At 48.2% G+C, this 23,144-nt stretch overlaps 1 protein-coding gene across 1 annotated transcript; it reads left to right on the forward strand.

Annotated features, from left to right (window-relative positions):
- Positions 1–11,381: 11,381 nt before the first annotated feature.
- LOC126540123 (membrane metallo-endopeptidase-like 1) lies at positions 11,382–12,632 on the forward strand. The gene has a single exon (XM_050186913.2). It carries the CDS (start codon positions 11,382–11,384, stop codon positions 12,630–12,632), a length of 1,251 nt encoding a protein of 416 aa, XP_050042870.2.
- Positions 12,633–23,144: the final 10,512 nt, after the last annotated feature.

Here is a 23,144-nt window from a genome sequence, read left to right on the forward strand (position 1 = left end):
CATCCAAATATTCGATTAATCATCATTCGATATTACTAACTCTATTTTGGCTCTCTAGGTTTTCGCTCAAAGAAGAGGTACCAGGGTCTGTGAATTGCCTTCGTCAATGGTAAAATATTTTCACTATATGATCGGTTAGCTTGGGAACAAAAACATAAGAGTGCTCGTGTGTGGCCAACTGAATAAAATCCCTAAACATCTAAGATCCAATCGTTATAAAACATTTGCGTCAGCCACAGGCATCGTTCTCGCGTAAAGTCTAGTAAACTTGAAGTAACTATACTATGTCTAAGTTAACCTATGCATGAGGACGATAGCTTTGCCCAACAGAGCGATTACTGCGGCAGGTAAACCATAGTGACATATATGAGTTTTGTGCTTCGGCGTTGCCTTTTTGCCTTGTAAGGCATAATATCCAAGGGGGATCGCATACAAAGTATGTGACAGCTATGAGTGAGGACAGAATTTCTGCAGAACGGGTGAGTGAGTCATACAGGGCGGCACTAACAAGACTGAAAAAGTATGAGAAACAAATTTCTTTTTATCATCTTCTTTCGTATGCTTTTTCGTCCGCGTGCTTAGGCCATGCGCCATACTGAACAAACAGATCCATGACACAGTATCTACAACTGCCTCGGACGCCCGCGCAGTCTGCAGCCGATCGCTTGGCCATTCGTGAAATGTGATTAACAATGTAGGGCATGCTGTTGTTTCTGAGCAAACCACTATTATTCGCCGACGGGAACCTCATTCAGCAAACAACGGAGTCTCGTGATGTATCTCCAGAAAACAATTTGAGCGCTATTCAAAGTAAACAGCGCAACTTATTCTGGAGGAGAACAGTACCTACGCGGTTAGGATCAGCATAGTTTTCGTAACTACTCACTGCTGCTAAACCACACCTTAGAATTTAGAATTACAGGGGGAGTGCTACACTAAGGTGACATTCCTGAAGCATATTGTTACGGGCATGTTGGGAGTATAGAAGATTGAATTTACAATATATATACACAATGAGTCAGAGTAGTTAAGATGGCTGACCACCAACACGCAGCAGCCAGCGTCCCGCGATCTTCTTCTTTCTCCCTTCTTTCATCTTTCAGTAACAAGACTACCGGTGGTGAAGCGCCATCTCGGCGCATGGTAGGCAAAGAATTGCGAGTGAATTATGGCTTCAGCTGCGAAACGTGGACGACGTGAACAGGCGTCGGACTTGAGGATGCATCAAACTGTAGCGGCGAAATCTCATAATTGACGTCGTTAACTTCACGTAGGACCTCATAAGGCCCTGTGTAGCGAGAGTGAAGATTCTGGGAGAGGCCAACCCGACGACATGGTGACCAAAGGAGCACTGAAGCACCTGCTGCGAACTTAACAACGAGATTTGCACCAGTCATAACGCTCTTTTTGTATATGCGAGGCTAATAAACGAGATCGGGCAACTTGACGTGTCATGTGAGCGCTATCGATGACTTCTCGAGCGTACTCAGTTGCAACAAGTGGCACAGAAGGGAGGATGGTGTCAAACGGCAATGTGGGGTCGTGACCGTACAAATGATAAAAGGGTGAATATCCTGTGGTGTCATGGCGGGACGAATCATACGCGATCGTCACGTAGGCCAGCGTGGCGTCCCAGTAGCGCTGATTGTTGGAGACGTACATCGACAGCATCTCAGTGATTGTTCGCTTGAGACGTTCCGCAAAACCGTTCATTTGTGGGTGGTAGGCGGTGGACAGCTTGTGCTCAGTGACACAAGAATGGAGGAGGTCGTCGTCAACTCGAGACAAGAACGAACGGCCGCGGTCTGTAATTAACTGTCGAGGTGCACCGTGGTGGAGAATGACGTCGTGGTGGAGAATATATGTGACGTCTGTTGTGCAACTAGTCGGCAACGCCTTTGTTATTGCGTAGCGTGTCGCGTAATCAGTAGCGACGGCGATCCACTTATTTCCTTATGTCGTCGTCGGAAAATGGAGAAGCACGCCAAGTCCTACGCGAAAGAACGGTTCAAAGGGAACTTCAATTGGATGGAGTCGTCCGACAGGTGGCAGGGGAGGTTTCTTCCAGCGCTGACACAATTCGCAAGTTGCGACATAACGACGCATGGAACGGTGGAGACCCGGCCACAAGAACCGGCGTCGTACGAGGTCGTATGTACGCAAAACGCCAAGGTGTCCCGCGGTCGGTGCATCGTGAAGTTTTTCGAAAGCGATGGATCGCAGATGTTGAGGACAGACTCAGGGCCGTCAGGGTTGATATTGCGGTGGTAAAGGATACCGTCGTGCAGAACGAACATGCGGCACGTGGCGTCAGTGCTGCCAGATTGCACTCAGGCGATGATGGACCGTAAGGATTCGTCGCGTTGTTGTTTAGCGTGCATGTCGGTCATGTCAGTCAAAGCCATCAGGCTGGTCCCCGGATCATGCGCAGCAGGATCAGGTGGTTGCACCACTGACCTCAGAGGCTGATTGTAGGCGCGAACATACTCGCACACGTGGTGCTGGATTCTCCGTCCTCGTTAAGGTCAGTAGATACTCCGGCCATGCTGGCTTAAACCACTTCGGTACTACTCACAGAACCGTTTCCCTATAAGACGCCACTTCATACTAAGCAGGCAACGCGAGTGCGAGAATCACCAGGGACTGCCGACGGGCGTATACCATGGCATACAACACGGAGTACTCGTGCAAGCCAGCATGCCGACTTCCCACAGATGGTGCCGCTGGATACGCTATATGACAGCGCCCATGAAATATTCAGAGATGCTAGTAGAACACAAGATCTCCGATTAATTTCACTGAGTCTGTAATCGTTCTACAGAGGCAAATAGTCTAGGCAAGCGTATCCGCTAGTAATAGGTCTAGTAAGACTTCAGAACATTTATTGTCCGTTGAGCCACATGACAGTGAATACCACTTATGAGGGAAGTTGAATTCCCCGGCAATAATGACATTTCGCTTTGGCAACTTTCTTGGTAATCGTACAATTCAAATAAAAAATCCGGATGAGCTCCAAGTGGTTGTAAACGCCCCCGACGACAACTTCATTAGGCGACAATGTTAGTTTACAAAAAAACACTTTCGTGCTCCGAGCTCACAGATGACAAAAGCAAAGACCTCAAAGTGTATGTTACTAAAATAGTTTAAAACTAATATAGTTTATTTTAAAATAGCTTTAGTTGGACTAGGAGGAAACATGTAATAAATTATATTGCACCTGAACTTAGGGGGGGGGGGGGGGAGGGCACATAATGCTTATGTGCACGTAAGCTAATCCGTTCACAGAAATGGTGCGAAGTGGTTCGCCATTACTAGGATGACAACTTGAGCTCATTATCATCATCATCATCATCATCATCATCCTAACTAAGCCCACTGCAGCGCAAAGGCCTCTCCCATACTTCTCCAACAACCCCGGTTATGTGTGAATTGTGGACATGTTGTACCTGCAAACTTCTTAATCTCATCCGCCCACCTAACCTTCTGCCGCCCCCTGCTACGTTTCCCTTCTCTTGGAATCCAGTCCGTAACCCTTAATGACTATCGGTTATCTTCCCTCCTCATTAATTCCCTGTCCATGCCCATTTCTTTTTCTTGATTGCAACTAAGATGTCATTAACTCGCGTTTGTTCCGTCAACCAATCTGCTCTCTTCTTATCCCTTTACGTTAAACCCATCATTCTTCTTTCCGTATCTCGTTGTGTCGTGCTCAATATAAGTGGAACCCTTTCGTAAGTGTCAAGGTTTCTGCCCCGTAGGTGAGTACTGGTAAGGCACAGCTGTTATACATTTTCTCGTGAGGGATAATGACAAGCTGCTGTCCATGATCTGATAACGCCTGCCAAACGCACCCCAGCCCGTCCTTATTCTTCTGATTATTTCAGTGTCATCATCCGGATCCGCGGTCACTACCAGCCCTAAGTAGATGTATTCCCTTACCACTTCCAGTCTCTCGCTACCTATCGTAAACTGCTGTTTCTTCCGATACTGTTAAACATTACTTTAGTTTAGACCCACCCTTCTGCTCTGTCTGTCCAGATCAATGAGCATGCATCGCAATTAGTCCCCTGAGTTACTAAGCAAGGCAATATAATCAGCGAGTCGCAAGTTACTAAGGTATTCTACATTAACTCTGATCCCCAATTCTTCCCAATACCTCCTGTAAACAGGCAATGAATAGCATCGGAGATATCGTATCTCCCTGCCTGATGCTTTCTTTACTGGCATTTTGTTGCTTTCTTTATGGAGGACTACGGTGGCTGTGGAGCCGCTATAGATACCTTTCAGTATTTTACATACGGCTCGGCTACACCCTGATTCCGCAATGCATGGATGACTGCTGAGGGTTCGACTGAATCAAACGCTTTCTCGTAATCAATGGAAGCTATATGTAATGATTGGTTATATTCCGCACATTTCCCTAATGCCCGATTGATAGTGTGAATCTGGTGTATTGTTGAGTAGCCTTTACGAAATCTTGCCTGGTATTTTGGTTGACAGAAGTCTAAGGTGTTCCTGATTCTATTTGCGATTACTTTAGTAACTACTTTGTAGCCAAAGTACAGTAAGCTGATCGATCTATAATGTTTCAAGTCCTTGGCGTCGCTTTTCTTCTGGACTAAGATTATGTTGGCGTTATTCCAAGATTACGGTAGGCTTGAGGTCACGAGGCATTGCGCATAAAGCGTGGCCAGTTTTTCTAGAACCATCTGCCCACCATCCTTCAACAAATCTGCTGTTACCTGATTGTCCCCAGCTGCCTTCCCCCTTTGCATAGCTCCCAAGGCTTTCGTTACTTCTTCCGGCGTTATTTGTGGGATGTCAAATTCCTCTAGACTATTCCTCGATGTATGTCATCGTTGTGCCCTTGTTGATGTGCTTGAACTCCTGGCTTAAGTTTGTCAGCATCACTTTCGCTTTCCATCCATGCAGTTGAGCGATCGCTCTTGCGGCGCAAATTTCACAGTCGAGCAGTAGACGTTGGTCCCCCTCGATGACGCCTAGGTCTGCGAGTGTTGCGCTGCCGACGGAAATGATGCTTGAGCGAGGCGGGATGCTAACTTGTTTCTCAAGTGCACTCAAGGTATGCTGACTGGAAGGCCTCTCCATCGGTATCGCTTTGTCTGTGGACAGCGTTATCAACTTCAACATGAGGTCCATGATGGTGCCGTGTTGTTTCAGGAAGTCCGTGTCGAGAATTACGTCTCGCAAGCACTGTTGGAGGACAACGAGCGCTGCAGGGTAGGTCCGGGCATGGACTGTAATTCTTCCCGTTCAGATTCCCGTCGGCATTAAGAGGTGTCCTCCAGCTGTCCGAATTTGAGGGCCGTCCCATGCAGTATTGACTTCCTTCAGCTTGGCGGTGAACAATCCACTGAGGACGGAGCAGTCGGCTGCTGTGCCCACTAAGGCGGTGACTGCGTCGCCGTTGAGAAGCACGTCGAGGTCGGTTGTTCTTTGTGTTGCGTTGCAGTTACGTCTTGGCGTCGGATCACGGTTGTGTCAGTTGACGTGTCGCTGGTACGTCGCGTCGTCAGGTCTTTGGTCGGTCCATTATTTGCTTCCAGGCTTCGTCGGGTTGGTGGCGTGTCCTTGTTCTGTCGTCGAGATAGTCGCTTCGGCGTCTTCGTCGACTGCAAAGGATCTTCGTCAGTTCGACGAACGGCAACTGCACCTTTATCGGTTGCTGCTTTTAGTTTTCCGAATATGGGCTCACCGACCGTTCCCGGGCTGGGCCAGTGTATGGACGGCGCTGGGGCGGCATGTAGCCGCCTGGAGATGGCGAATGGGATGGTCGTCGATGGCTCCACTGAGTAGCGGCGATGTTGTCGGCGATATCACGGGGGCGCTTTCCAAGCTGTAGACCCGGCGCCATGACGGCGAACCCTCGCAGTCCCAAGTCGCGGTATGGGCATCGGTGGTAGATGTGGCCGGCTTCTCCACAGTGATAGCAGGGTGGACGGTGGTAGTGGGCGCGCCATATGTCCGTCTTCCTCGCATAGCTGCACTGGGCGACGGGTGGGCGTGTTGGTGGCGGCGGCGGTGGACGACAGAATTGCGTTGTTAGTGCCCTGGCGCGGTCACGGAGGGAGACCTTGACGGCGGGCGACGGCGACGTAGGTCATCGCTTCTGGCGGTGGCTGCGGTGATTGTGGTTGAACCTCAGGAACTTCAAGCGATCGCTGAACCTATTCTTTGAAGATGTGGGCGATTGAGGCCACCTGAGGCTGTGACCTTGTAAAGAGCTTCTGCAGTTTCTCGCGGACGACCGCTTTGATGGTCTCCCGCAGGTCATCGCTGCCGAGTGCTTCAGCGTCGGTGGGGTTTGCCGTCAGCGGTCGGCGATTATATTGCCTTGTCCGCATGTCGAGCCCTTTCTCAAGTGTTGTGGCCTCGAAAATAAATTCGACAAAAGTCTTAGGCGTGTTGCGTATCAATCCGGCGATAAGCTCTTGCTTCAAACCACGCATCAAAAAAGCAAAGATTTTTGTCTTCCGGCATGTCTGGGTTGGCGTGTCGCAAGTGACGAGTCATCTCCCGAGTAAAGACCGCGAATGCTCCTTCAGCAGCTGACTGCGGATTTTCAGTAGAGCTTGGGCTCGCTGTTTGCGCAGGACGCTCGTGAACGTTTGCAGGAAGCTGTTGCGGAACAGATCGCATGTAGTCAGGGTTGATTCCCGGTTCTCGAACCACGTCCTTGCGGTGTCTTCTAAGGCGACGTACACATGCTTGAGCTTGTCATCCGAGTTCCAGTTGTTGAATGCAGTGACCCTTTCGTATGTTTCCAGCCAGTCATGCGGGTCTTCAAATCATGATCCACGGAAGGTCGGTGGCTCCCTGGGCTGTTGCAGCACGATGGGGCGCGCTGGCGCTAACGTTGGGGTTGTCTTGGCGATGACCTTCCTTGTCGTCTCAGGCAAAAGTCCGTGTATCTGGGGGCAGTCGTTGCAGACTGCGGCTACTTCGATGTTCCTTGGCGGCGTTGGTGCTGTCTTCCGCGTTCGTGCTTCGGTCACGGCTTTGTGGGAGCGTCCGGTACATGCACGCAAAGCACCTCCACCAGATGCCCCGTAGTAGGGACGGTCAAGAAAGCAGCAAAACTGGGAATGAGGAAATTACCGTTTTATTGGACAAATTTGTGTTCTCAAAAACATGCTACACTCAAATACCGGCAACAGCGGCGATCACACTCGGCGGCGCTGCAGGCGCGTCAAGCGCGTCAAGCGGGTCAAGCGCGTCAGCTTTTATACATAAGGCATCGAATGTTACAAGAAATCGCTGGTGCCCGGGTGTCTTCCGGAAAGTTCTACACAATTCGCATTGCACATGCAATCAGATTACACAAGCTTGGGTGACAACAGACAGGAGAAATAACAATCGAGAACATTCGCGAAACTTCAGATAAATACAGGCGCGTCCCGCGCTGAGCGAGAACATTTGTTAGACAGTGACAAGTGGTCACCCTAAAAAGATATACAAGTACATGGGTCAATATCGTGAACTGAGCTTTGAGAGCGCTTAAGTTGAATGATTTAACAGACACCACTCTACAACTTTTGCTAGTTAATTGTTCAGTTTGAAGAGTAAGGTTGGTAAGAACTTATATCACATGAAAACAGCGGTATCATCAGCATATAGAATAGTATTAGAAAGACTAAGAAGATCGGTAAGTCGTTAATAAAGATGCAAAACATGCGTCCCGGTATTGAGCCCTGCAGCGCCCCTTGATTAATAACATTGAACTAGGAATGTGGACTAGGCCCCTTACACAGACTGTTTGCTCACGGTGATTCAAGTAATTTTTTGGAAAAGCTAAAGCTCGATCTGTTATACCTCAGGATTCTAGTTTGGTAAATAAAATGGTATGATTAGCCGTGTCGAAAGCTTCAGTAAAATCTAAACATACAGATCCATAAAATTTACCGCTATCAATGGAACACCTTATGTAATCGGTTAGTGCTATAAAAGTTACGATAGTCGAACAGCCAGGAGGGAAACTATTGGGCGCAGTTTACGCCAGAGAGGTATATTGAAAAGTGGCACATACCGAATTATGCAGAAAGTGTATAAGTGATTGTCTAGGGCCGTCTTCTGACACCGGAACGGCGCTGAGCAGTGGAAGGATGAGGAGAGGGTAGTAATAGCATAGCAGAGACAGGGTAGAATGACTGGCACAAATTTATTAGTAGTTCGCTTGTGGAGTGACTTCCCCAAGAAAGTTTGTTATTCGGCCCTGGACAGTGCCAGTATCATATTTTGCGTTGCGCACTGGATTTCTTGGCATTTTAAGTTTGCCTTGTCCACTTTCCAATTAGTTGATCTCGTACAGTTGTTTTTACGGGGTTACGATTTGACTGTTTTCTATCTGACGCCACCATTCTACATCAAACAACCACGTACCCAGAGAATGACCGCCTGCGAGAACTTTAGGAGGTGTATTGAAAACCTGGTGGTTGTTGACAAGGAACGCCTAGTTCAAGTAGCGTTGAAAACTGCGCTAGGTTTGGCACACTGGCTCGCTCACACTGAGACATACGGCGTCTCGATCGGCGCGCAATCGAGTTGGGCGGGGTTAGTTTCCGCATAAAAGGCCCTCAAAGCGTCGATCGCTACTAGACCGTTTGATGTCGCCGCTGCCACTTGAACCCCTCACCGCGGGACAATCAGGATGGGAGCCAGGGGCGCAACGTAAAACTATTCCAAACTTCTCTATTGCTATTCTGCAATCAGCCCACCGCGATTGATCAAAATCTTTTTGGACCACCCCCACCTCACCGGTCTGTCACGCGACGTCACGAAAACTGTTATAGCTCCCCATCTGGTATGACGTGTACACACTGATTATGCATAATTTAACCGAGCAAAACAAAAATAGCTATTTCTGATTCGACGCCTTTTTGCGATTAGCCCTCTTTTATGAGTCAAAAGTTTTCAGGCTGCACCCACTTCACCTGCCTCTCACGCCACGTCACAAAACCGCAAAAGCTTTACGCGTCAATGTCACGCGTACGCGTTAAAGATGCATTAATAGGCCGAACAAAACTGAATTTTCTTCAGAACAGCCGCAGGCTGCCCCGTTCTGAAAGGAATAAAAGATCGCTGCCACCGATTGCTCTGGCACTGGCTACTCGCCAATGCCGGAGAGCATGGGTTTCTTTGCGTGTAATAAAACGTTTTGCGTGGCCGTGTAGCGTGTTCAAAAACTTTCGACGCGTTTACGACCTCGTTCTGCTAACTTATCTTTGCTGAGGATCCGTTTTAGCGTCATTCTTAAGGTCCCGTTGCATGCCGCGGTGATTGTCGACGAGCCACCGTAAGCTAAGTAAGAGAAAGCGGACCAACCGCAAACGTCAGCACCGCATTCATGCGGTTATCGATATTCAATGCAGTGGCTCGGCCCCATCGAATCCCTCTCCACTTTAGCATGATCCTCGTCTCTTGTGATCCAATTAGGTTAGACAAGCCACTCAGTTGTGCCAAAGTTATTCGTTTTTCAAGCAAGCAAAATTGACTTCCTATGAACGAGGGGAGCATTTGATTGGTTTCTTCAGACAAACCTGCGGGGACCGCCCGATGCTTGCGTCGGCGATTACGCAAATGTGACGTCACAAGATTGGATTAAGACATACTGGAAGAGTTTTACGTTATACTGCTCCAGAAAGGGAGTCGTCCTCCGCGACACTCTGGCAATGGCTGCAACCGCGTCCGAACTCTGCTTTCGCCGACGATCGCCACAGCAGTGAAAATGTTAACAGAGGCTGCGAGAAGTTACTAGGTTCTATGCGAAGAGCACTAGTCAAGCACACGTGTTACGTCGCGAAGGACGTACTTACGCGGAAAATAAAAGTACGCAACCTCGATGCGAACGAAGACAACTGAAAAACAAAACAGTGAACTGGGAATATACTATGGAGATAGTGCTTGCAGTAAAAGATTGCGCGCTGTCTTTCTTTTCGCGGTATCCCGAGAGCTGACAGCTGCTTTGGCAGCACGAAGGAGAAGGATTGTGAACGATTATTCCCTGTTGCTTTTCCCCTTTCTCGGTCGCATTTGCGGACGCTGTGGCGTAAATTACAAAGTGAATGAGTGAGGCTCGTGATCTGTGAATTTGTGCAGATAGGCTCATTCCAGGGAGTGTCACAATTTATGGGCAGAGATGTTGTACGGTGTGCAATACCTACGGGTTTCGCTGCGAACACCGAAGCGTCGGGCAGAACCCGTGACGTCTGCAGTGGCCTATTGCGATAAATTCTATCAATATAATACTCAATATATTATAGGCACAAATCGCGGTACACGAGTGCATTTGCATTCCACTTTCATCTGAATGCGCCCACAGCTGCTTCGCATCGAACTCCTGGACGGTGCGTTCTAGTACTTGCGGCTTCTTTACCGGACCCACTGTATTACCGGTATGTAGCCTGAAAATGTAGCAAAATGGTCCCTTCGAACATTCTGGATTTGCGTTTGTCAAAGTAGTTTTATAATCGAAGAAAAATATTTCCGTACCAAGATTAACTATTTCCCTCATTGCTTGTGGCCTTCTTTTGCAGCCTACCAGTAGCGACGAGAACGCTGTGCCGCCACCCCCCAGAGAACAGCCGGGCGACGTCAGCAGGATCCTGCGTAATCCGTCGCTCGTAGCACTCTTTATTCTCGTCGCAGTAGTAGTTATAATTATGCTGTTGCCGCAATCGCGCCAGACCAATGGCGATAAAAAGGCAGTCTGCTCCACGGCTGACTGCATCTACCATGCACACGTCCTGGGCCTGAACCGCAGCCGAAGAGCCACACCGTGCGAGGATTTCGGACGCTTTGTATGCTCTGGTTGGGCCAACAAGTACCGCGATATCGCATTCACGGTCCAAATGGATGCCATAATGGATTGGATCGCGCGTTTAACGCAATCTAGCCGTCGTGCCAACTGGACGGCAAGCGTTTCTGGCAGACCTCTGAACATGATGCGGGAGTGCTTGCGAAGCATAAACAGCAAAGACGACGTCCGAGAATTGGTGAGTTTCGTCAGTGGTCGCACATTTTCTTGGCCCACAAGAGACTGGCACGAAACAGCGCCGGTCGAGCCCTGGTATCCCCTGCGAGCTCTACTGGAACTAGCCGTGTTATGGGGACTTCCACTGTGGTTTCGCGTCGACCTTGTACCCAGCCATCTGGAACATCGAAGAAGCCTTGTCGTTATCAGTCCATCATCGTTTCCTACTGCGTTTCACTACCTTCACAGCCGGTTTCTCCGCTATGCTGATGTATACCCTCTCTATGTGCAAGATTTCATAGACATTATCCTCAGCCATCGGCCTGCAGCACCTGCTTTCGAGGCATTCATACGGGCTAGCGCACAGATGCAAGGTCACGTTTTCGGGAACATGACTGCAGCGGCCGAAGTTGTGCACTTCACACCTAGAGTGCTAACCGTTGAAACGCTGCAATCGCTTGTGAAGAACGTGAGCGCCGAAGATTGGATAATCGCTTTTCGGTCCGTTGACGCGACACCTCTTCACAACGATAGCCTCATCCTAGCAGCGAGTGAAAGCATTTTGACGGCGATGGACACCCTCTTTGGAGTTTACACAGCGAGAGATATTTGGTTCCACACGGTGTGGTGGTTCGCGCAAGCTATTGGCATTGTAGCTGTCAAGACCCTCTTTTCAGACCTCAAGGTCCATCCACTTGGGAAAGCCCTACAGTCCATTGTGTGTGCCATGCACGTCGACGGCTCGTATAGTGCGCTTCTCGCCGCCAATTTCAAGTCGCATCTCTCCACCACCGAGCAGCAGACCATCAGGCAACTTCTCGACAACATCCACGCAGTCGCTGTGGAGAAGGTGCGCTCATCCACCCTGCTCACGTCATCCACCAAGTCTGCACTAGCAACGATGCTTGAGAACACCGAAAGCGTCGTGTGGCCGCAACATGATTTCGACAGCAAGGGAGCTCTCGAGAGCTTCTACGGCTCAGCTTACGCTAAGGCTGACAGTTTTCTTGGCGAGTGGTTGTGGAGCAGGAAGCAAATGCAGCGAGTCAGGGTCAGCGCTGTGCACACTGAGGCGAGCACTGTGCATAGGCTATCCTTAAGGTACCTTGGTTGGTACGACGTCGCTCGTAGCATCATTTCCATCTCACCTGCAGCTCTGGCGCCTCCTTTCTACTACTCCGCTGGTACAAGCGCTATGCTGTATGGGGGGATCGGTTACATTTTCGCTGCACAAACGCTATCCGCTCTGAACACAATGTTCTACCTTATGAAAGGGGATGAAATCCTTTTGCCAACTGACGTGACCAGTCGCCGTGCTCTGTGGAGCACCTTTTCGTGCTCCTCTAACAACAATACCTACCTGCTGTTTCCCGACCTTCCAGCTGTGGACGTAGCTTATTCGGCCTACTTGCAGTATAGAGACCAATCATCTGATCTGCCCCTCCAAGGCTTCAAGGGATACAGCGCCGAGCAGCTCTTTTTCATCAACTACTGCCATGCAGGATGTTACATTGACAATAAGGGAGCTCACGTAAATCCCCTGTGCACCGCCGTTCTAGGCAAGTACGCCCCTTTCGCTATGGCGTTTTCTTGTCCGCTGGGATCACCAATGAACTCTGGTGACAGGTGCAGCTACTTTTGACATTAGTACTTTGTGAACTACAGTGCACAGTTTGCCTTCATTTCTTTATTTGCTTTGCTATGCTGACACTGTGAATATCATATTCCTATCAGTGGCCCAAGTGACCGTTAGCAAGTGCCATGGCTTCTTGCTACCTTGTGTGATGCACGTAGCTAGTGTAGACAAGGCACAGGACCGTACCTGCTCTGTTTTTTAAGCATATTCCTCTTTATAGTGTATTCCATGCAAGAATCTGCTTATCTACTGTCATGCGCCTACTAGCCAACCAATGTTCTTAATTTGCATGTGAAACACATTTTCAGTGTTGGTTGTCTTCCTTGCTTTATTCCTAAACTATCTACCTCTTTACAAGGCAGAAAACCGGACGGCAGTCCGGTTCACGAACCTTGCATGCATTTCTGTCTCTTCAGATATCCTCTGGCTAGTCCCCTGTCTAAGCTATCCAATTTCTGTTTTTTCTCGTGACTAGTGATACTTTTGACCCGTAATAGCGGAACTGATTACTGAAATTCCTAGTGATAAATTAGCAGAACTCACAAGATAAAGAACTATCCTTTCCGACATGATGATTTGCTGTTTGGAGACTAACATATTCGTACTATAGTTCCCTCATTTGGTTTACTTAAAGCAGCGATGACAGTAAAATTTCAAGCTTGAATTATGCACTGAGTATCAAACGGTATGCGCCCCACAGCAAGGTGTCAAACCTTCTGCTCATTCCGTACGGTAAACATATGTATCTGAATGTTTTATCATTACAATGTAACCCTAAATCACTCTGGTAACAGTGAAGGGTAAAGAATGAGATACCTTCTGCGTGGTCAGTGTCGTTTTGTTTTCGCATGTTCGCCTCGCCGGTTAGCCTGACACCCGCTCGCTCAACACAGCGGTGGCCCCGCACGTCTTGCTATCAATAAAGCATGCCAAAAGGGCGCTTAGGGTCCATGACAATTCTCAGGAATGCGAAATGTACCCCTGCCGGACATACCAGACTAGTTCCCAAAACTTTTACCACGTGCCACATGAAGTTCAAGTTCTCATTTCCCCCTTATGCTTTCTCGCAACGTTTCAGAGAGAAAGCTGTCGCTGTTATCGTCGCGCCGAGCCTCTCCCGCCTTAACCGACCTTTCCAACCAGACACCTATTAGAGGCATGGCTAAATTCAGAGCGTTAACTACTGGGCACAAGCTAAGGCGCAAGAAAAGACAGGACACCGTGCTTAACTTGCAGCTAAAAATTTATTCGAAAGGTTACAGACTTTATAAACCCGACATGTTCTATGTCATCAAACGTCACCAAACGATATAAAAGGAAAAGAAAGACCATTATTCAGTGTTAGCACGCCAGAATATTGCCACTTGCCGTAGCCTTAGCTTATGTCCCAGTAGTTCGTGCTCTGAATTTAGACTACTCCCATAACATCTCGCCCATTTTTCACTTTCGACCTACTAGAAGTGTCTATTAGATGAGCGAAAGTAGCAAGCAATAAATTGTGGTAAAAGTATTGCGGGTGCCTCATTTTAACACCTCTACATGTCTCATTTTACTCAGGGAATCTGGGAATAGTCACTTTTTTAATTTCTGAGAAAAAGAAAGTAGTTTCCACACGGTAATAGAAGCGCTACGTGTTCTCACAAAAGAATGGAAGACGCAGGGAACAATGTAATTGTATTATTTTCAAATATCACACAAAGGTTGGAAAATTCGGTAAAGCATTGACGCAAATTGGAAGGTTTAGTGTTGAATTTTCCTTACGAGCTGTAGTGCCATTCTCCAGACCGGACATCACATGCCTCCTGTCGGAATTAATGAGGAGTGCGACGAGAAGATACTGGGCCCAGCCAGACGCTCGTCACGTCCGCCTTAAAAGGCTGGATCCCGATATGAAATTTCCTATTCTGCGTGGAATTCCACGCCCTCAAACATGCCTGATACACAGACTGCGATTAGGTGTCGCCTTCATGCGCAAATATTTGCAGATTATTGGACGGACAGACTCCCCGGACCGTTCAGTGTGTGGCGCTGTAGAGACTATAGAACATGTGCTCGTGGTGTGCCCTGAGTATGCGCGCGAAAGACTGACAATGGCAGATACATTGAGACATTTAGACAATGGACCACTGTCGGAGGACCTCTTGCTAGGCGCATGGCCACAGAGTTGGCAGACGACAGAGACAATGCGTGCACTCTCACGTTTCCTAGGTGACACGGGCCTGAACTCACGCCTGTGATACCAGTTGTGTAATGTGTCCTTCACCTCGTTCCTCCCATTATCATCCCCCATTGTGACCCTTTTTCTTCCCCCCTTCCCTTATGTAGAGTCGCAGGCCAGATGCTGCATTATCGGGCCGACCTCTCTACATTTTCCAATCATTAAAATACTTCTTCTTCTTCTTCCCTTACGGTGCTCCTAGGTGGGTGCGGCCGCGACGCTATGGCACAACGCAGCACTTGTAAGGCAGCTGCTGTTGAGATGCCCAAGAACCTATCAGGCGTGTCGCAACGCAGATGTGATGAAAATTACCGCCCGTGGTGCTGGAGATCGACTGGAAACCGTCGGAAACACACAGCGAAATTAGAGTTAGTGTACCAGAAGTAGCACCACGGCTGCACGCAAGTAAATTGCAGTATCAGACCGCGCATGCGTTGCATGCCACGGCAACTTCGCGTTGTGCATTTCCAATTTATTTCTTTTTATTTAGCGTGAAGCGCAAACGCTTGCAAAGATGATTTCGCAAGAGGAAACATGGCGGCGCCTTCCAGGCCTGGTCTACCAAGTCGTCTTCCTGCACTGTTTGCTCCTAGCTTTTCCGAGAAATGGTTGCATTTTCTTTAGATTTGAGTCATGAATCTGCGAGATCGCAATATTAGTGACAACTGGGTGCTGTTCTAAAGTTCCATTCTCAGTTTTTTCAAAGCAATTGGCATGCTTTGCCTAATTTTGGTCACCTTTTATCCAGCTTCTTGGGGTAACTCAGGGTCCTAGTTGCCTACTAGCATTGGCTGACTATGTATCGTCCCATGGCTGTCATGCCTTTGTCGTCCGCTCCTCGTCGTCATTCAAGCTTCGTCAACAGACTCTTGTCATCCCGCTGTTGTCATGCCTTGACTCCTAACGACTGGACTATGGGCTATGTAGAAGCTTACCGCAATCACTTAGGAACATCTGGAAGGCATCAGGACTCTCCAGCAGTCAGGGGCCGTATAACATAACTATTCCAATATGTTTTCATTCTAATATCCTGACGTCAAATTTGCGTAAGCGCTGACGCAAGCGCCGGGCGGTTACCCACAGGGTTGTCGGAAAAGACCAATCAAATGCTCTCCTCGTTTATAGGAGGTCACTTTTGTTTGCATTAAGAACGAGTAACATTGCCTATACTAAGCGGATAGTCTCATCTTATTGGCAGACAAGAGGCGAAGAGCACGCTGAAGTGGAGAGGGAGTCGATGGGGCTAAGCCAGTTCACTGATAATCGATAATCCGATGAAGAGGGTGGTATCGGCGCCTGCGACTGGTCAACTTTCCGTTACTAGCTTGCGGTGGCTCGTCGAAAATCGCGGTGGTATGCAACGGAAGGTTAGGCTTGCAGCTAAGACGGATCCTCGTCAAAGAAGAGTTGGCAGAGCGAGGTCGCAAACGTGCCGAAAGTGCTCGAAAACGTTACAGGGCCACGCAAAAAGCTTTATTGTACACCAATAAACCCATGCTTACCGACAGGTGCGAGATAGGTAGTGCCTGAGCGATCGGCGGCAGCCATCTTTTATTCCTTTCGGAACGGGGCAGCCTGCGGCTATTCAGAAGAAAATTCAGTTTTGTTCGGCATATTAATACTTCTTTCAGGCGTACACGTCACTTTGACGCGGTGAGTTTTTGCGGTTTTGTGACGTCACGCAACAGGCAGGTGAACTGGGTTGTAACCAGAAAGCTTTTGACCGATTGCAGAGGACTGACGGCAAAAAGGCGTCGAATGAGAAATAACTATTTTTCTTTTGTTCGGTCAAATCATGCATAATCAGTGTGTACATGTCATATGAGATGGGGAGGTATTGTGGTTTTCGTGACGTCGCGTGACAGATAGATGAAGTGGGGGCGGTCTGAACAAGTTCTTGAGCAATAGCGGAGGCTGATTGCAGAAATGGGGCGCTATAACGTAAAACTATTCCAAACTTTTCTATTCCAATTCTGTAATCCGCCCTCCGCGATTGGTCGAAAACTTTTTTGGACCACCCCTACTTCACCTATCTTTCACGCGGCGTCACGAAAACTGCTATAGCTCCCCATCTGATATGACCTGTACACATGATTATGCACATTTGACCGAACAAAAGAATATAGTTATTTCTGATTCGACGCGTTTTCGCCATTAGCCCTCGGCTATTGGTCAAAAGTTTTCGGGAAGCACCCACTTCACCTGCCTGTCACGCGACGTCACAAAACAGCAAAAACTCAGCGCATCAAAGTGACGTGTACGCGTTAAAGCTACATTAATATGCCGAACAAAAGTAAATTTTCTTCTGAATAGCCGCAGGCTGCCACGTTTGGAAAGGAATAAAAGATGGCCTCCGCCGAGCGCTGGTGCACTGGCTACTCGCACCTCTCGGAAAGCATGGGTTTATTTGCGTATAATAAAACTTTTTGCGTGGCCGTGTAACATTTTGGAGCAGTTTCAGAACGTTTACAGCCGCGTTCTGCCAACTCTTCGTTGCTGAGGATCCGTTTTAGTGTCATACTTAAGCTTCCGTTGCATGCCGCCGCTATTTTCGACCAGCCACCGCCAGCTAAGTAAGGGAAAGCGGACCAATCGCCGACGCCGGCACCACCCTCTTCATCCGGTTATCGATATTCAGTGCAGTTGCTCGGCCCCATCGAATCCCTCTCCACTTGAGCCGGCTCTTAACCTTTTGTCAGCCAATTAGATAATTCCATCCTCTGTATGGCGCTAGTTATATGTGGATGATCTACACGTTGCGTGTTGGGCATCGAACTTGTCAATAGGGTTGAGGATTGGCCGAGTTGGTATTGCATTCTAGGACTGGTACAGCGCAACATACAAAGGAAGAAACAAGCCGAGCCGGCCAGATAAAGAAACAGAGCGCAAACCAGTTGGAAGTCAGCGCTCTGTTCCTTTATCTGGCCGGCTCGGTTTGTTTCTTCCTTTGTATGTTGCGCTGTACCAGTTCTAGAACTTGCCAACCTGCATATGGCGAAATCAAACGGCATTAAACAAACTTGCGTAGTGGGCATCTGAAAACAGTTCTCATTTCTCAACTGAAAAAATTATTACTGTTGTCGTTTACAAAAAAGAGGCGTACAACCAAGTCCCATCCTCGAGCTACAGGAAGGCGCACTACCGGCAGAACCTGAACACAAGTTTCTGGGTGTTCTGTTTGAGGAAAAGTTGAACTTTCTCGCGCACATAAAGAATCTTGAAGATTCTTTATGAAAAAAAAAAAGAATCTTGAAGATAAAGCCAGCAGCGCACTTAACGTCCTCAACGTCCTGTCCCGGAAGCGTTGGGGTTCTGACCGCAAATGCCTGCTACACATCTACCGCACTTTGGTAGGTAGCATGACATACGGTGGAGCAAGATAGTCTTACATCCCGCGACTTGATCCAGTTCATAACCTTGGACTACTACTGGCAAGTGGTGCATACAGAACGTCACCTGTCCAGAGTTTATACGTTGACTGTAATGTAATCTTTACTACATCGCAGAATGTTACTAACTTTTTCCTACATACTCAGAATGCAATCCTCACCCCAACACATATGCTACAACATTGTCACAGAGTGCAACTCACAATTACACTACACAAATAAACGAAGGATGATTATACCTCTTCTTCGGCGATATGAGGAATACTTCCGTGATCATGACATTCTATATGAGGTCCTTCAAGTTGCTAAAAGGCCACAGCAATGATACTCGTAGTGCGAGTTCATACAGCTGTGTGATTGGGTATTGGTACCTCTAAAAAAATGAAACCCCACACGAACACACCATAGAGGAATTCCGCGCTTTTCAAGAAAAATATCAAAAGTACATAAAATTTTACACTGAGGGCTCTAAAACCAACAGAGCCAAGACAAAAAAATTGGCAGTGACTTAGTTCGGCTATACCAGGATATACGCTACTTCTCTATGGCGCACCGGCTGAGAGAACACGAGTTCCCACAGCGTAGCATCAAGAAAGTGAATGTTCTCTGCCGTTCATGACGAAACCGGACTCACAGTTGAAGGCCAGTTGAGAACCAAGTACAAGCAAAAGCCACAAACACCATCTCTCAGTTCATAGCGAAGAAAAAAAAAAAAAAAAAACAGAAGACGAGCATGATGTACTGATAACCGACCCAAATGCATCGTAAATAAGAAGCACGGTTTTGTTTACACACTAGGACTGCTCCATAGGCCGCTGTGTGCATCAGCAAATACACTATAAACACTTTCCGATCAACGATTGTGAACATCTGTACGCGTTTCAGAGTTGTTTTATCCAAACCACTTTTGGAGAAAAAAATCGAGGTATATTGGGCGACCTGTGCGCTAGCGACACACTACAGTCCACCGTGGCATTCTATATCAAGCTCCGTTTGGGCCTAAAGGCGCCATACGAGTTGTTGAATAAAAAGTCACCGACGATTACAATACCCAGTATTGCGAAATTTGATTGCAGCTCAGCACATATTTTCATTTCCCGTTATTTTTGGATGGCGGAGACAACTATCTGATGCGGCACGTTGCAAACGAGCGAAGTGTGGCGCGACTGCCTCGATAATCAGTAGATCGGGAGAGGCAGCTCGTGGGTGACGCCTGGCTGCAATTCAAAGCAGTCGCCTTAGACAGACCTTCCCTGTCGCAGCGCTTTGTTTTGACGGGCTCGCGGCATGCCTTATCGATGGTGCCATCGGTGAACAGATGACGCGGGCTAGTCTGGCGCTATCCTGGAGCGATCGTCGCGGAAAAAAGCCCCATAGACACTAGCGGTGATAGGCGAACGGAGCGCCGCCCCCGTTTAAACGCAGCGGCGTTTAAGCGCCAACTGACGTTATAGCATCACTGGTCACGTGACAGCACGAAAATCGCTCCTCCTCTCTGCACGTGCGAGATGTCGCGTGCTTTTTCCTTCGTCTGCTGACAGGACGTCGCAGTGGTTACGTTCTTCGTCCTTCGTTCTTAACACGAGTCATGTCTGATGAAGGTGACGACGTCGTTGCCACTGATCATAATCATGTGGACATGATCACTTCTGTTGCGGCGTCGCCGCGTCCCAAAGTCCAAGAGAATGAGGCACTGGTTGTCACGTACGCGTCCTTGTATTCAGAGTTCGTCTTGTCGTACATAATTGGGTATGGGGCGCTGTCTCCAAAAACCTTTCCATCAGGACGCCTCGGTTTAGACTCATTATTGTAAAAAAAGATTGGCAGTGGCATAGCTCGGCTATGCCAGGATATACGTAGCAAAAGCTAGGGCATAGCGTGGTTCGCCTTGGTTAATCTTGATTGCAAGTCCAGGTTAGCCTGGTTGTCTAGCTATGTTCAGGTGTTTAGCCAGTCGTTCGGCGCGCTGTTCATCTGTTTCCTGGGCGCTTCGTTTCCTCTTCATCTATTTCGGATGTCGATTCCAGGCATCCTCCTCCTTATGAGAATTGTCGCCGTTCATACTGCCGTTTCAACTGTGATTGCGGAGCACGCGAGCTTTCCTTTTCAATCCTCCAGCATGTTATCAGGCATGCGGCGCAGCTGGAGAAGCGAGCAGAGGCGAGCGTAACGACGAGGCACGCGGTGTGGCGTCATACCAAACGGTGTCGGCAGTAAGGCGCGAAGCTGCGCAGCGCCGGAACACCTGTGGCTCGATGCTACTAGTGGCGCATGCACAGTAATGGCTAGGGAGCGAGAGAGAGAAATAACCGCGATGAAGCGCGCCCTCGGAGCACCGCCATGGCGAAACCGCAAGTTCGCGGCGAGTAAAGCTTTGGCGTTAAAATTGGGAAACAAATATTTGATTACGACAGCATGCCTCGGTTTACAGGGCTGAAGTTTACACAATATGCACTGCAGCTCAAAAGATTATCGCTGACAAACAAGAAAATACAGTCATATACTTTGATTACAGAAGCACAATGTAGGCTCTACACGTGAAATCCAAATGTGAAGCCCTTTTAAAGGATATTTTAAACATGGTAACGTCAAACACATACGGCAGATCAATTAGGTTTTGCTGGGTACCAGTCCATGTTAGGATACCGGGTAATGAAGCAGCGGATAGATCCGCATCAATGACAGCATATCAAGGCAAAACACTTCCATACAAAGATAGTATCCGTGCGATTCGGAAGGCCTTGAGGCCAAAATGATAACATGAATGGGACCATTGTATAAGCAACAAGCTACACCTTACTAAACCCGTAATAAAGCGAGTGGAAGTCATTAACACAATTTTCTACTTCGAAAAGAAAACCCACAAACTTGCAAGTGCCACGAATCTCTCACAGTGAGACACATTCTTATGAGGTGTGCACACGTCGAAACACAGACATGGAAGCTTTTACACACGCTGTATAATTTATATATACCTCTAACCTTGCCCTATTACTGGAAAATGACCCACTAGTGCCATTTACTAAATTGTGTGACTTTTTAGAGACGAGTGGCTGTTTACAGAAGCTGTAATGCAACGCAGGTTTACCTGCTTTAACGTTGCGTTGCCTATTATCCATAAGAGATTTAGGACATTATAAGGCATTTCCAAATGGCGCCGCAATGTGCGACGGCAACACATTCCAGCAGCGCCGCGCCGGCTCGCCGAAGTCAGAGAGGAGGAAAGGCTTGCCGCGCGCCCTTTCTACCTCGCCTGATGAAAAGGTCTATATAACTACAAGAGCTTCTAGTACCGAGGTGCTAGAAGCCCTTGCGAAGGAAGCGCGGGGCCCATCAGAGCTCCGCCCAAGCGAGGAGCCGCAACGCCGGAGACCTGCCATCCCGTACTACCACCAAATCTCTCCCCGCCTCAGAAAGGTGGCTGGAAAATGTGAAGTCCCGGTGGTTTTTAAGGCGCCCATGAAACTGGCGGGCCTGTGTGACATGGAGCCTGGAAGGAAGAAAAGGAATGAATGCAGTATCCAGCACGTTGCCAGGTTCGTCCCATGCAGAATAGTCGTGGTGTACCAGATACCTCTTTCTTGTGGGAACAGATACATAGCGCAGACGGGACGGTGCTTAAACATCAGATTGCAGGCGCACCGCGCAGGGGTAGAAGGATTGGCGGGGAGGGCGGCAAACTGGCTCACCATTGTGGCCACTATCCTATGCATGCCTAGGTTCCGCGACACAATAGTTCTGAAGATGTTTGTGTCACAACTGAGCTGAGAAATCTATGAAGGATACTGTGTAAAAATGCCATCTGGCAGCTGCGTAAGCAGCTCTTCAGTATCACTGAGTGAAAAAGAGTTAAGTTATTTACATAGAAATTTGTGCCACTCACGCCCGCATGCCGGTGCCGACTGATGGTTGTTCGATGATTATCAAGTGTGATTATCATACAAGTGTAAATGTGTGGCCTTCCTGTAGTAAATCTGGGTTGAAGTTCCGCGCTTGTCCAGTGTGTTTTCTCCTTCGTCCATTGTCGTTTGCGCGGTCACATTCATCATAATCACCACTATCATGATCATCAGTCTGGCTACGCCAACTGCAGGGCAAAGGCATCTCCCATACTTCTGCGATTACTGCGGCCATGTGCTAATTGTGGCTATGTTGTCCCTGCAAGCTTCTTAATCTCGTCAGCCTGACTAACTTTCTGCCGCCCGCTTCTACGCTTTCCTTCTCTTGTAATTCAGTCCGTAACACTTAACGACGATCGGCCATCTTCCCTCCTCATTACATGCCCTGCCCGTGTCGATTTATTTTTCTTTATTTCAACTAAGATGTTGTTAACTTGCGTTTGTTCCTTCATCTAATCTGCTCTCTTCTTATCCCCTTAACGTTACATCCATCATTTTTCTTTTCATAGCTCGCTGCGTCGTCCTCTATTTCCGTCGCGTCTTCCACAAATCCGTGGTTATATTATATATTCAAATATTGACCACCAACTAGCCCACCGTTCTCTGCTACAAAGCGAACAGTGCAGAGAAATATTAGGCTCTGACGTGGACAAACTGGCAAGCTTGAAAGGCAGCAAAGGCACATTCACAATGCTCTCTTCAATATATCTTTCCAATAAGCAATGTTCTGAAAGACTTATTTTGCCTAAATGAGGGCCGCACGAACTGTGCCGTTGTCACAACCCAAACACACACCCACACAGACAACCCATCCACCCCCCCCCCCCCCACACACACACACACACAACTGATTTGTGGTGCTTTACAGAGTTACCCATTGGAATTACAACTGAACTGTGGCTGGCCTACCACAAAGAACTTGTTGTGGGTCCTGGATCTAAGTTTTGATTAAGAGGCCGGCTATTTCTTGTAACCGGAAAGGCCTGATTTTCACCCTGGAATACTTTCTTGC

Source organism: Dermacentor andersoni, chromosome 2, assembly GCF_023375885.2.
Source record: "Dermacentor andersoni chromosome 2, qqDerAnde1_hic_scaffold, whole genome shotgun sequence".
NCBI lineage: Eukaryota > Metazoa > Arthropoda > Arachnida > Ixodida > Ixodidae > Dermacentor > Dermacentor andersoni.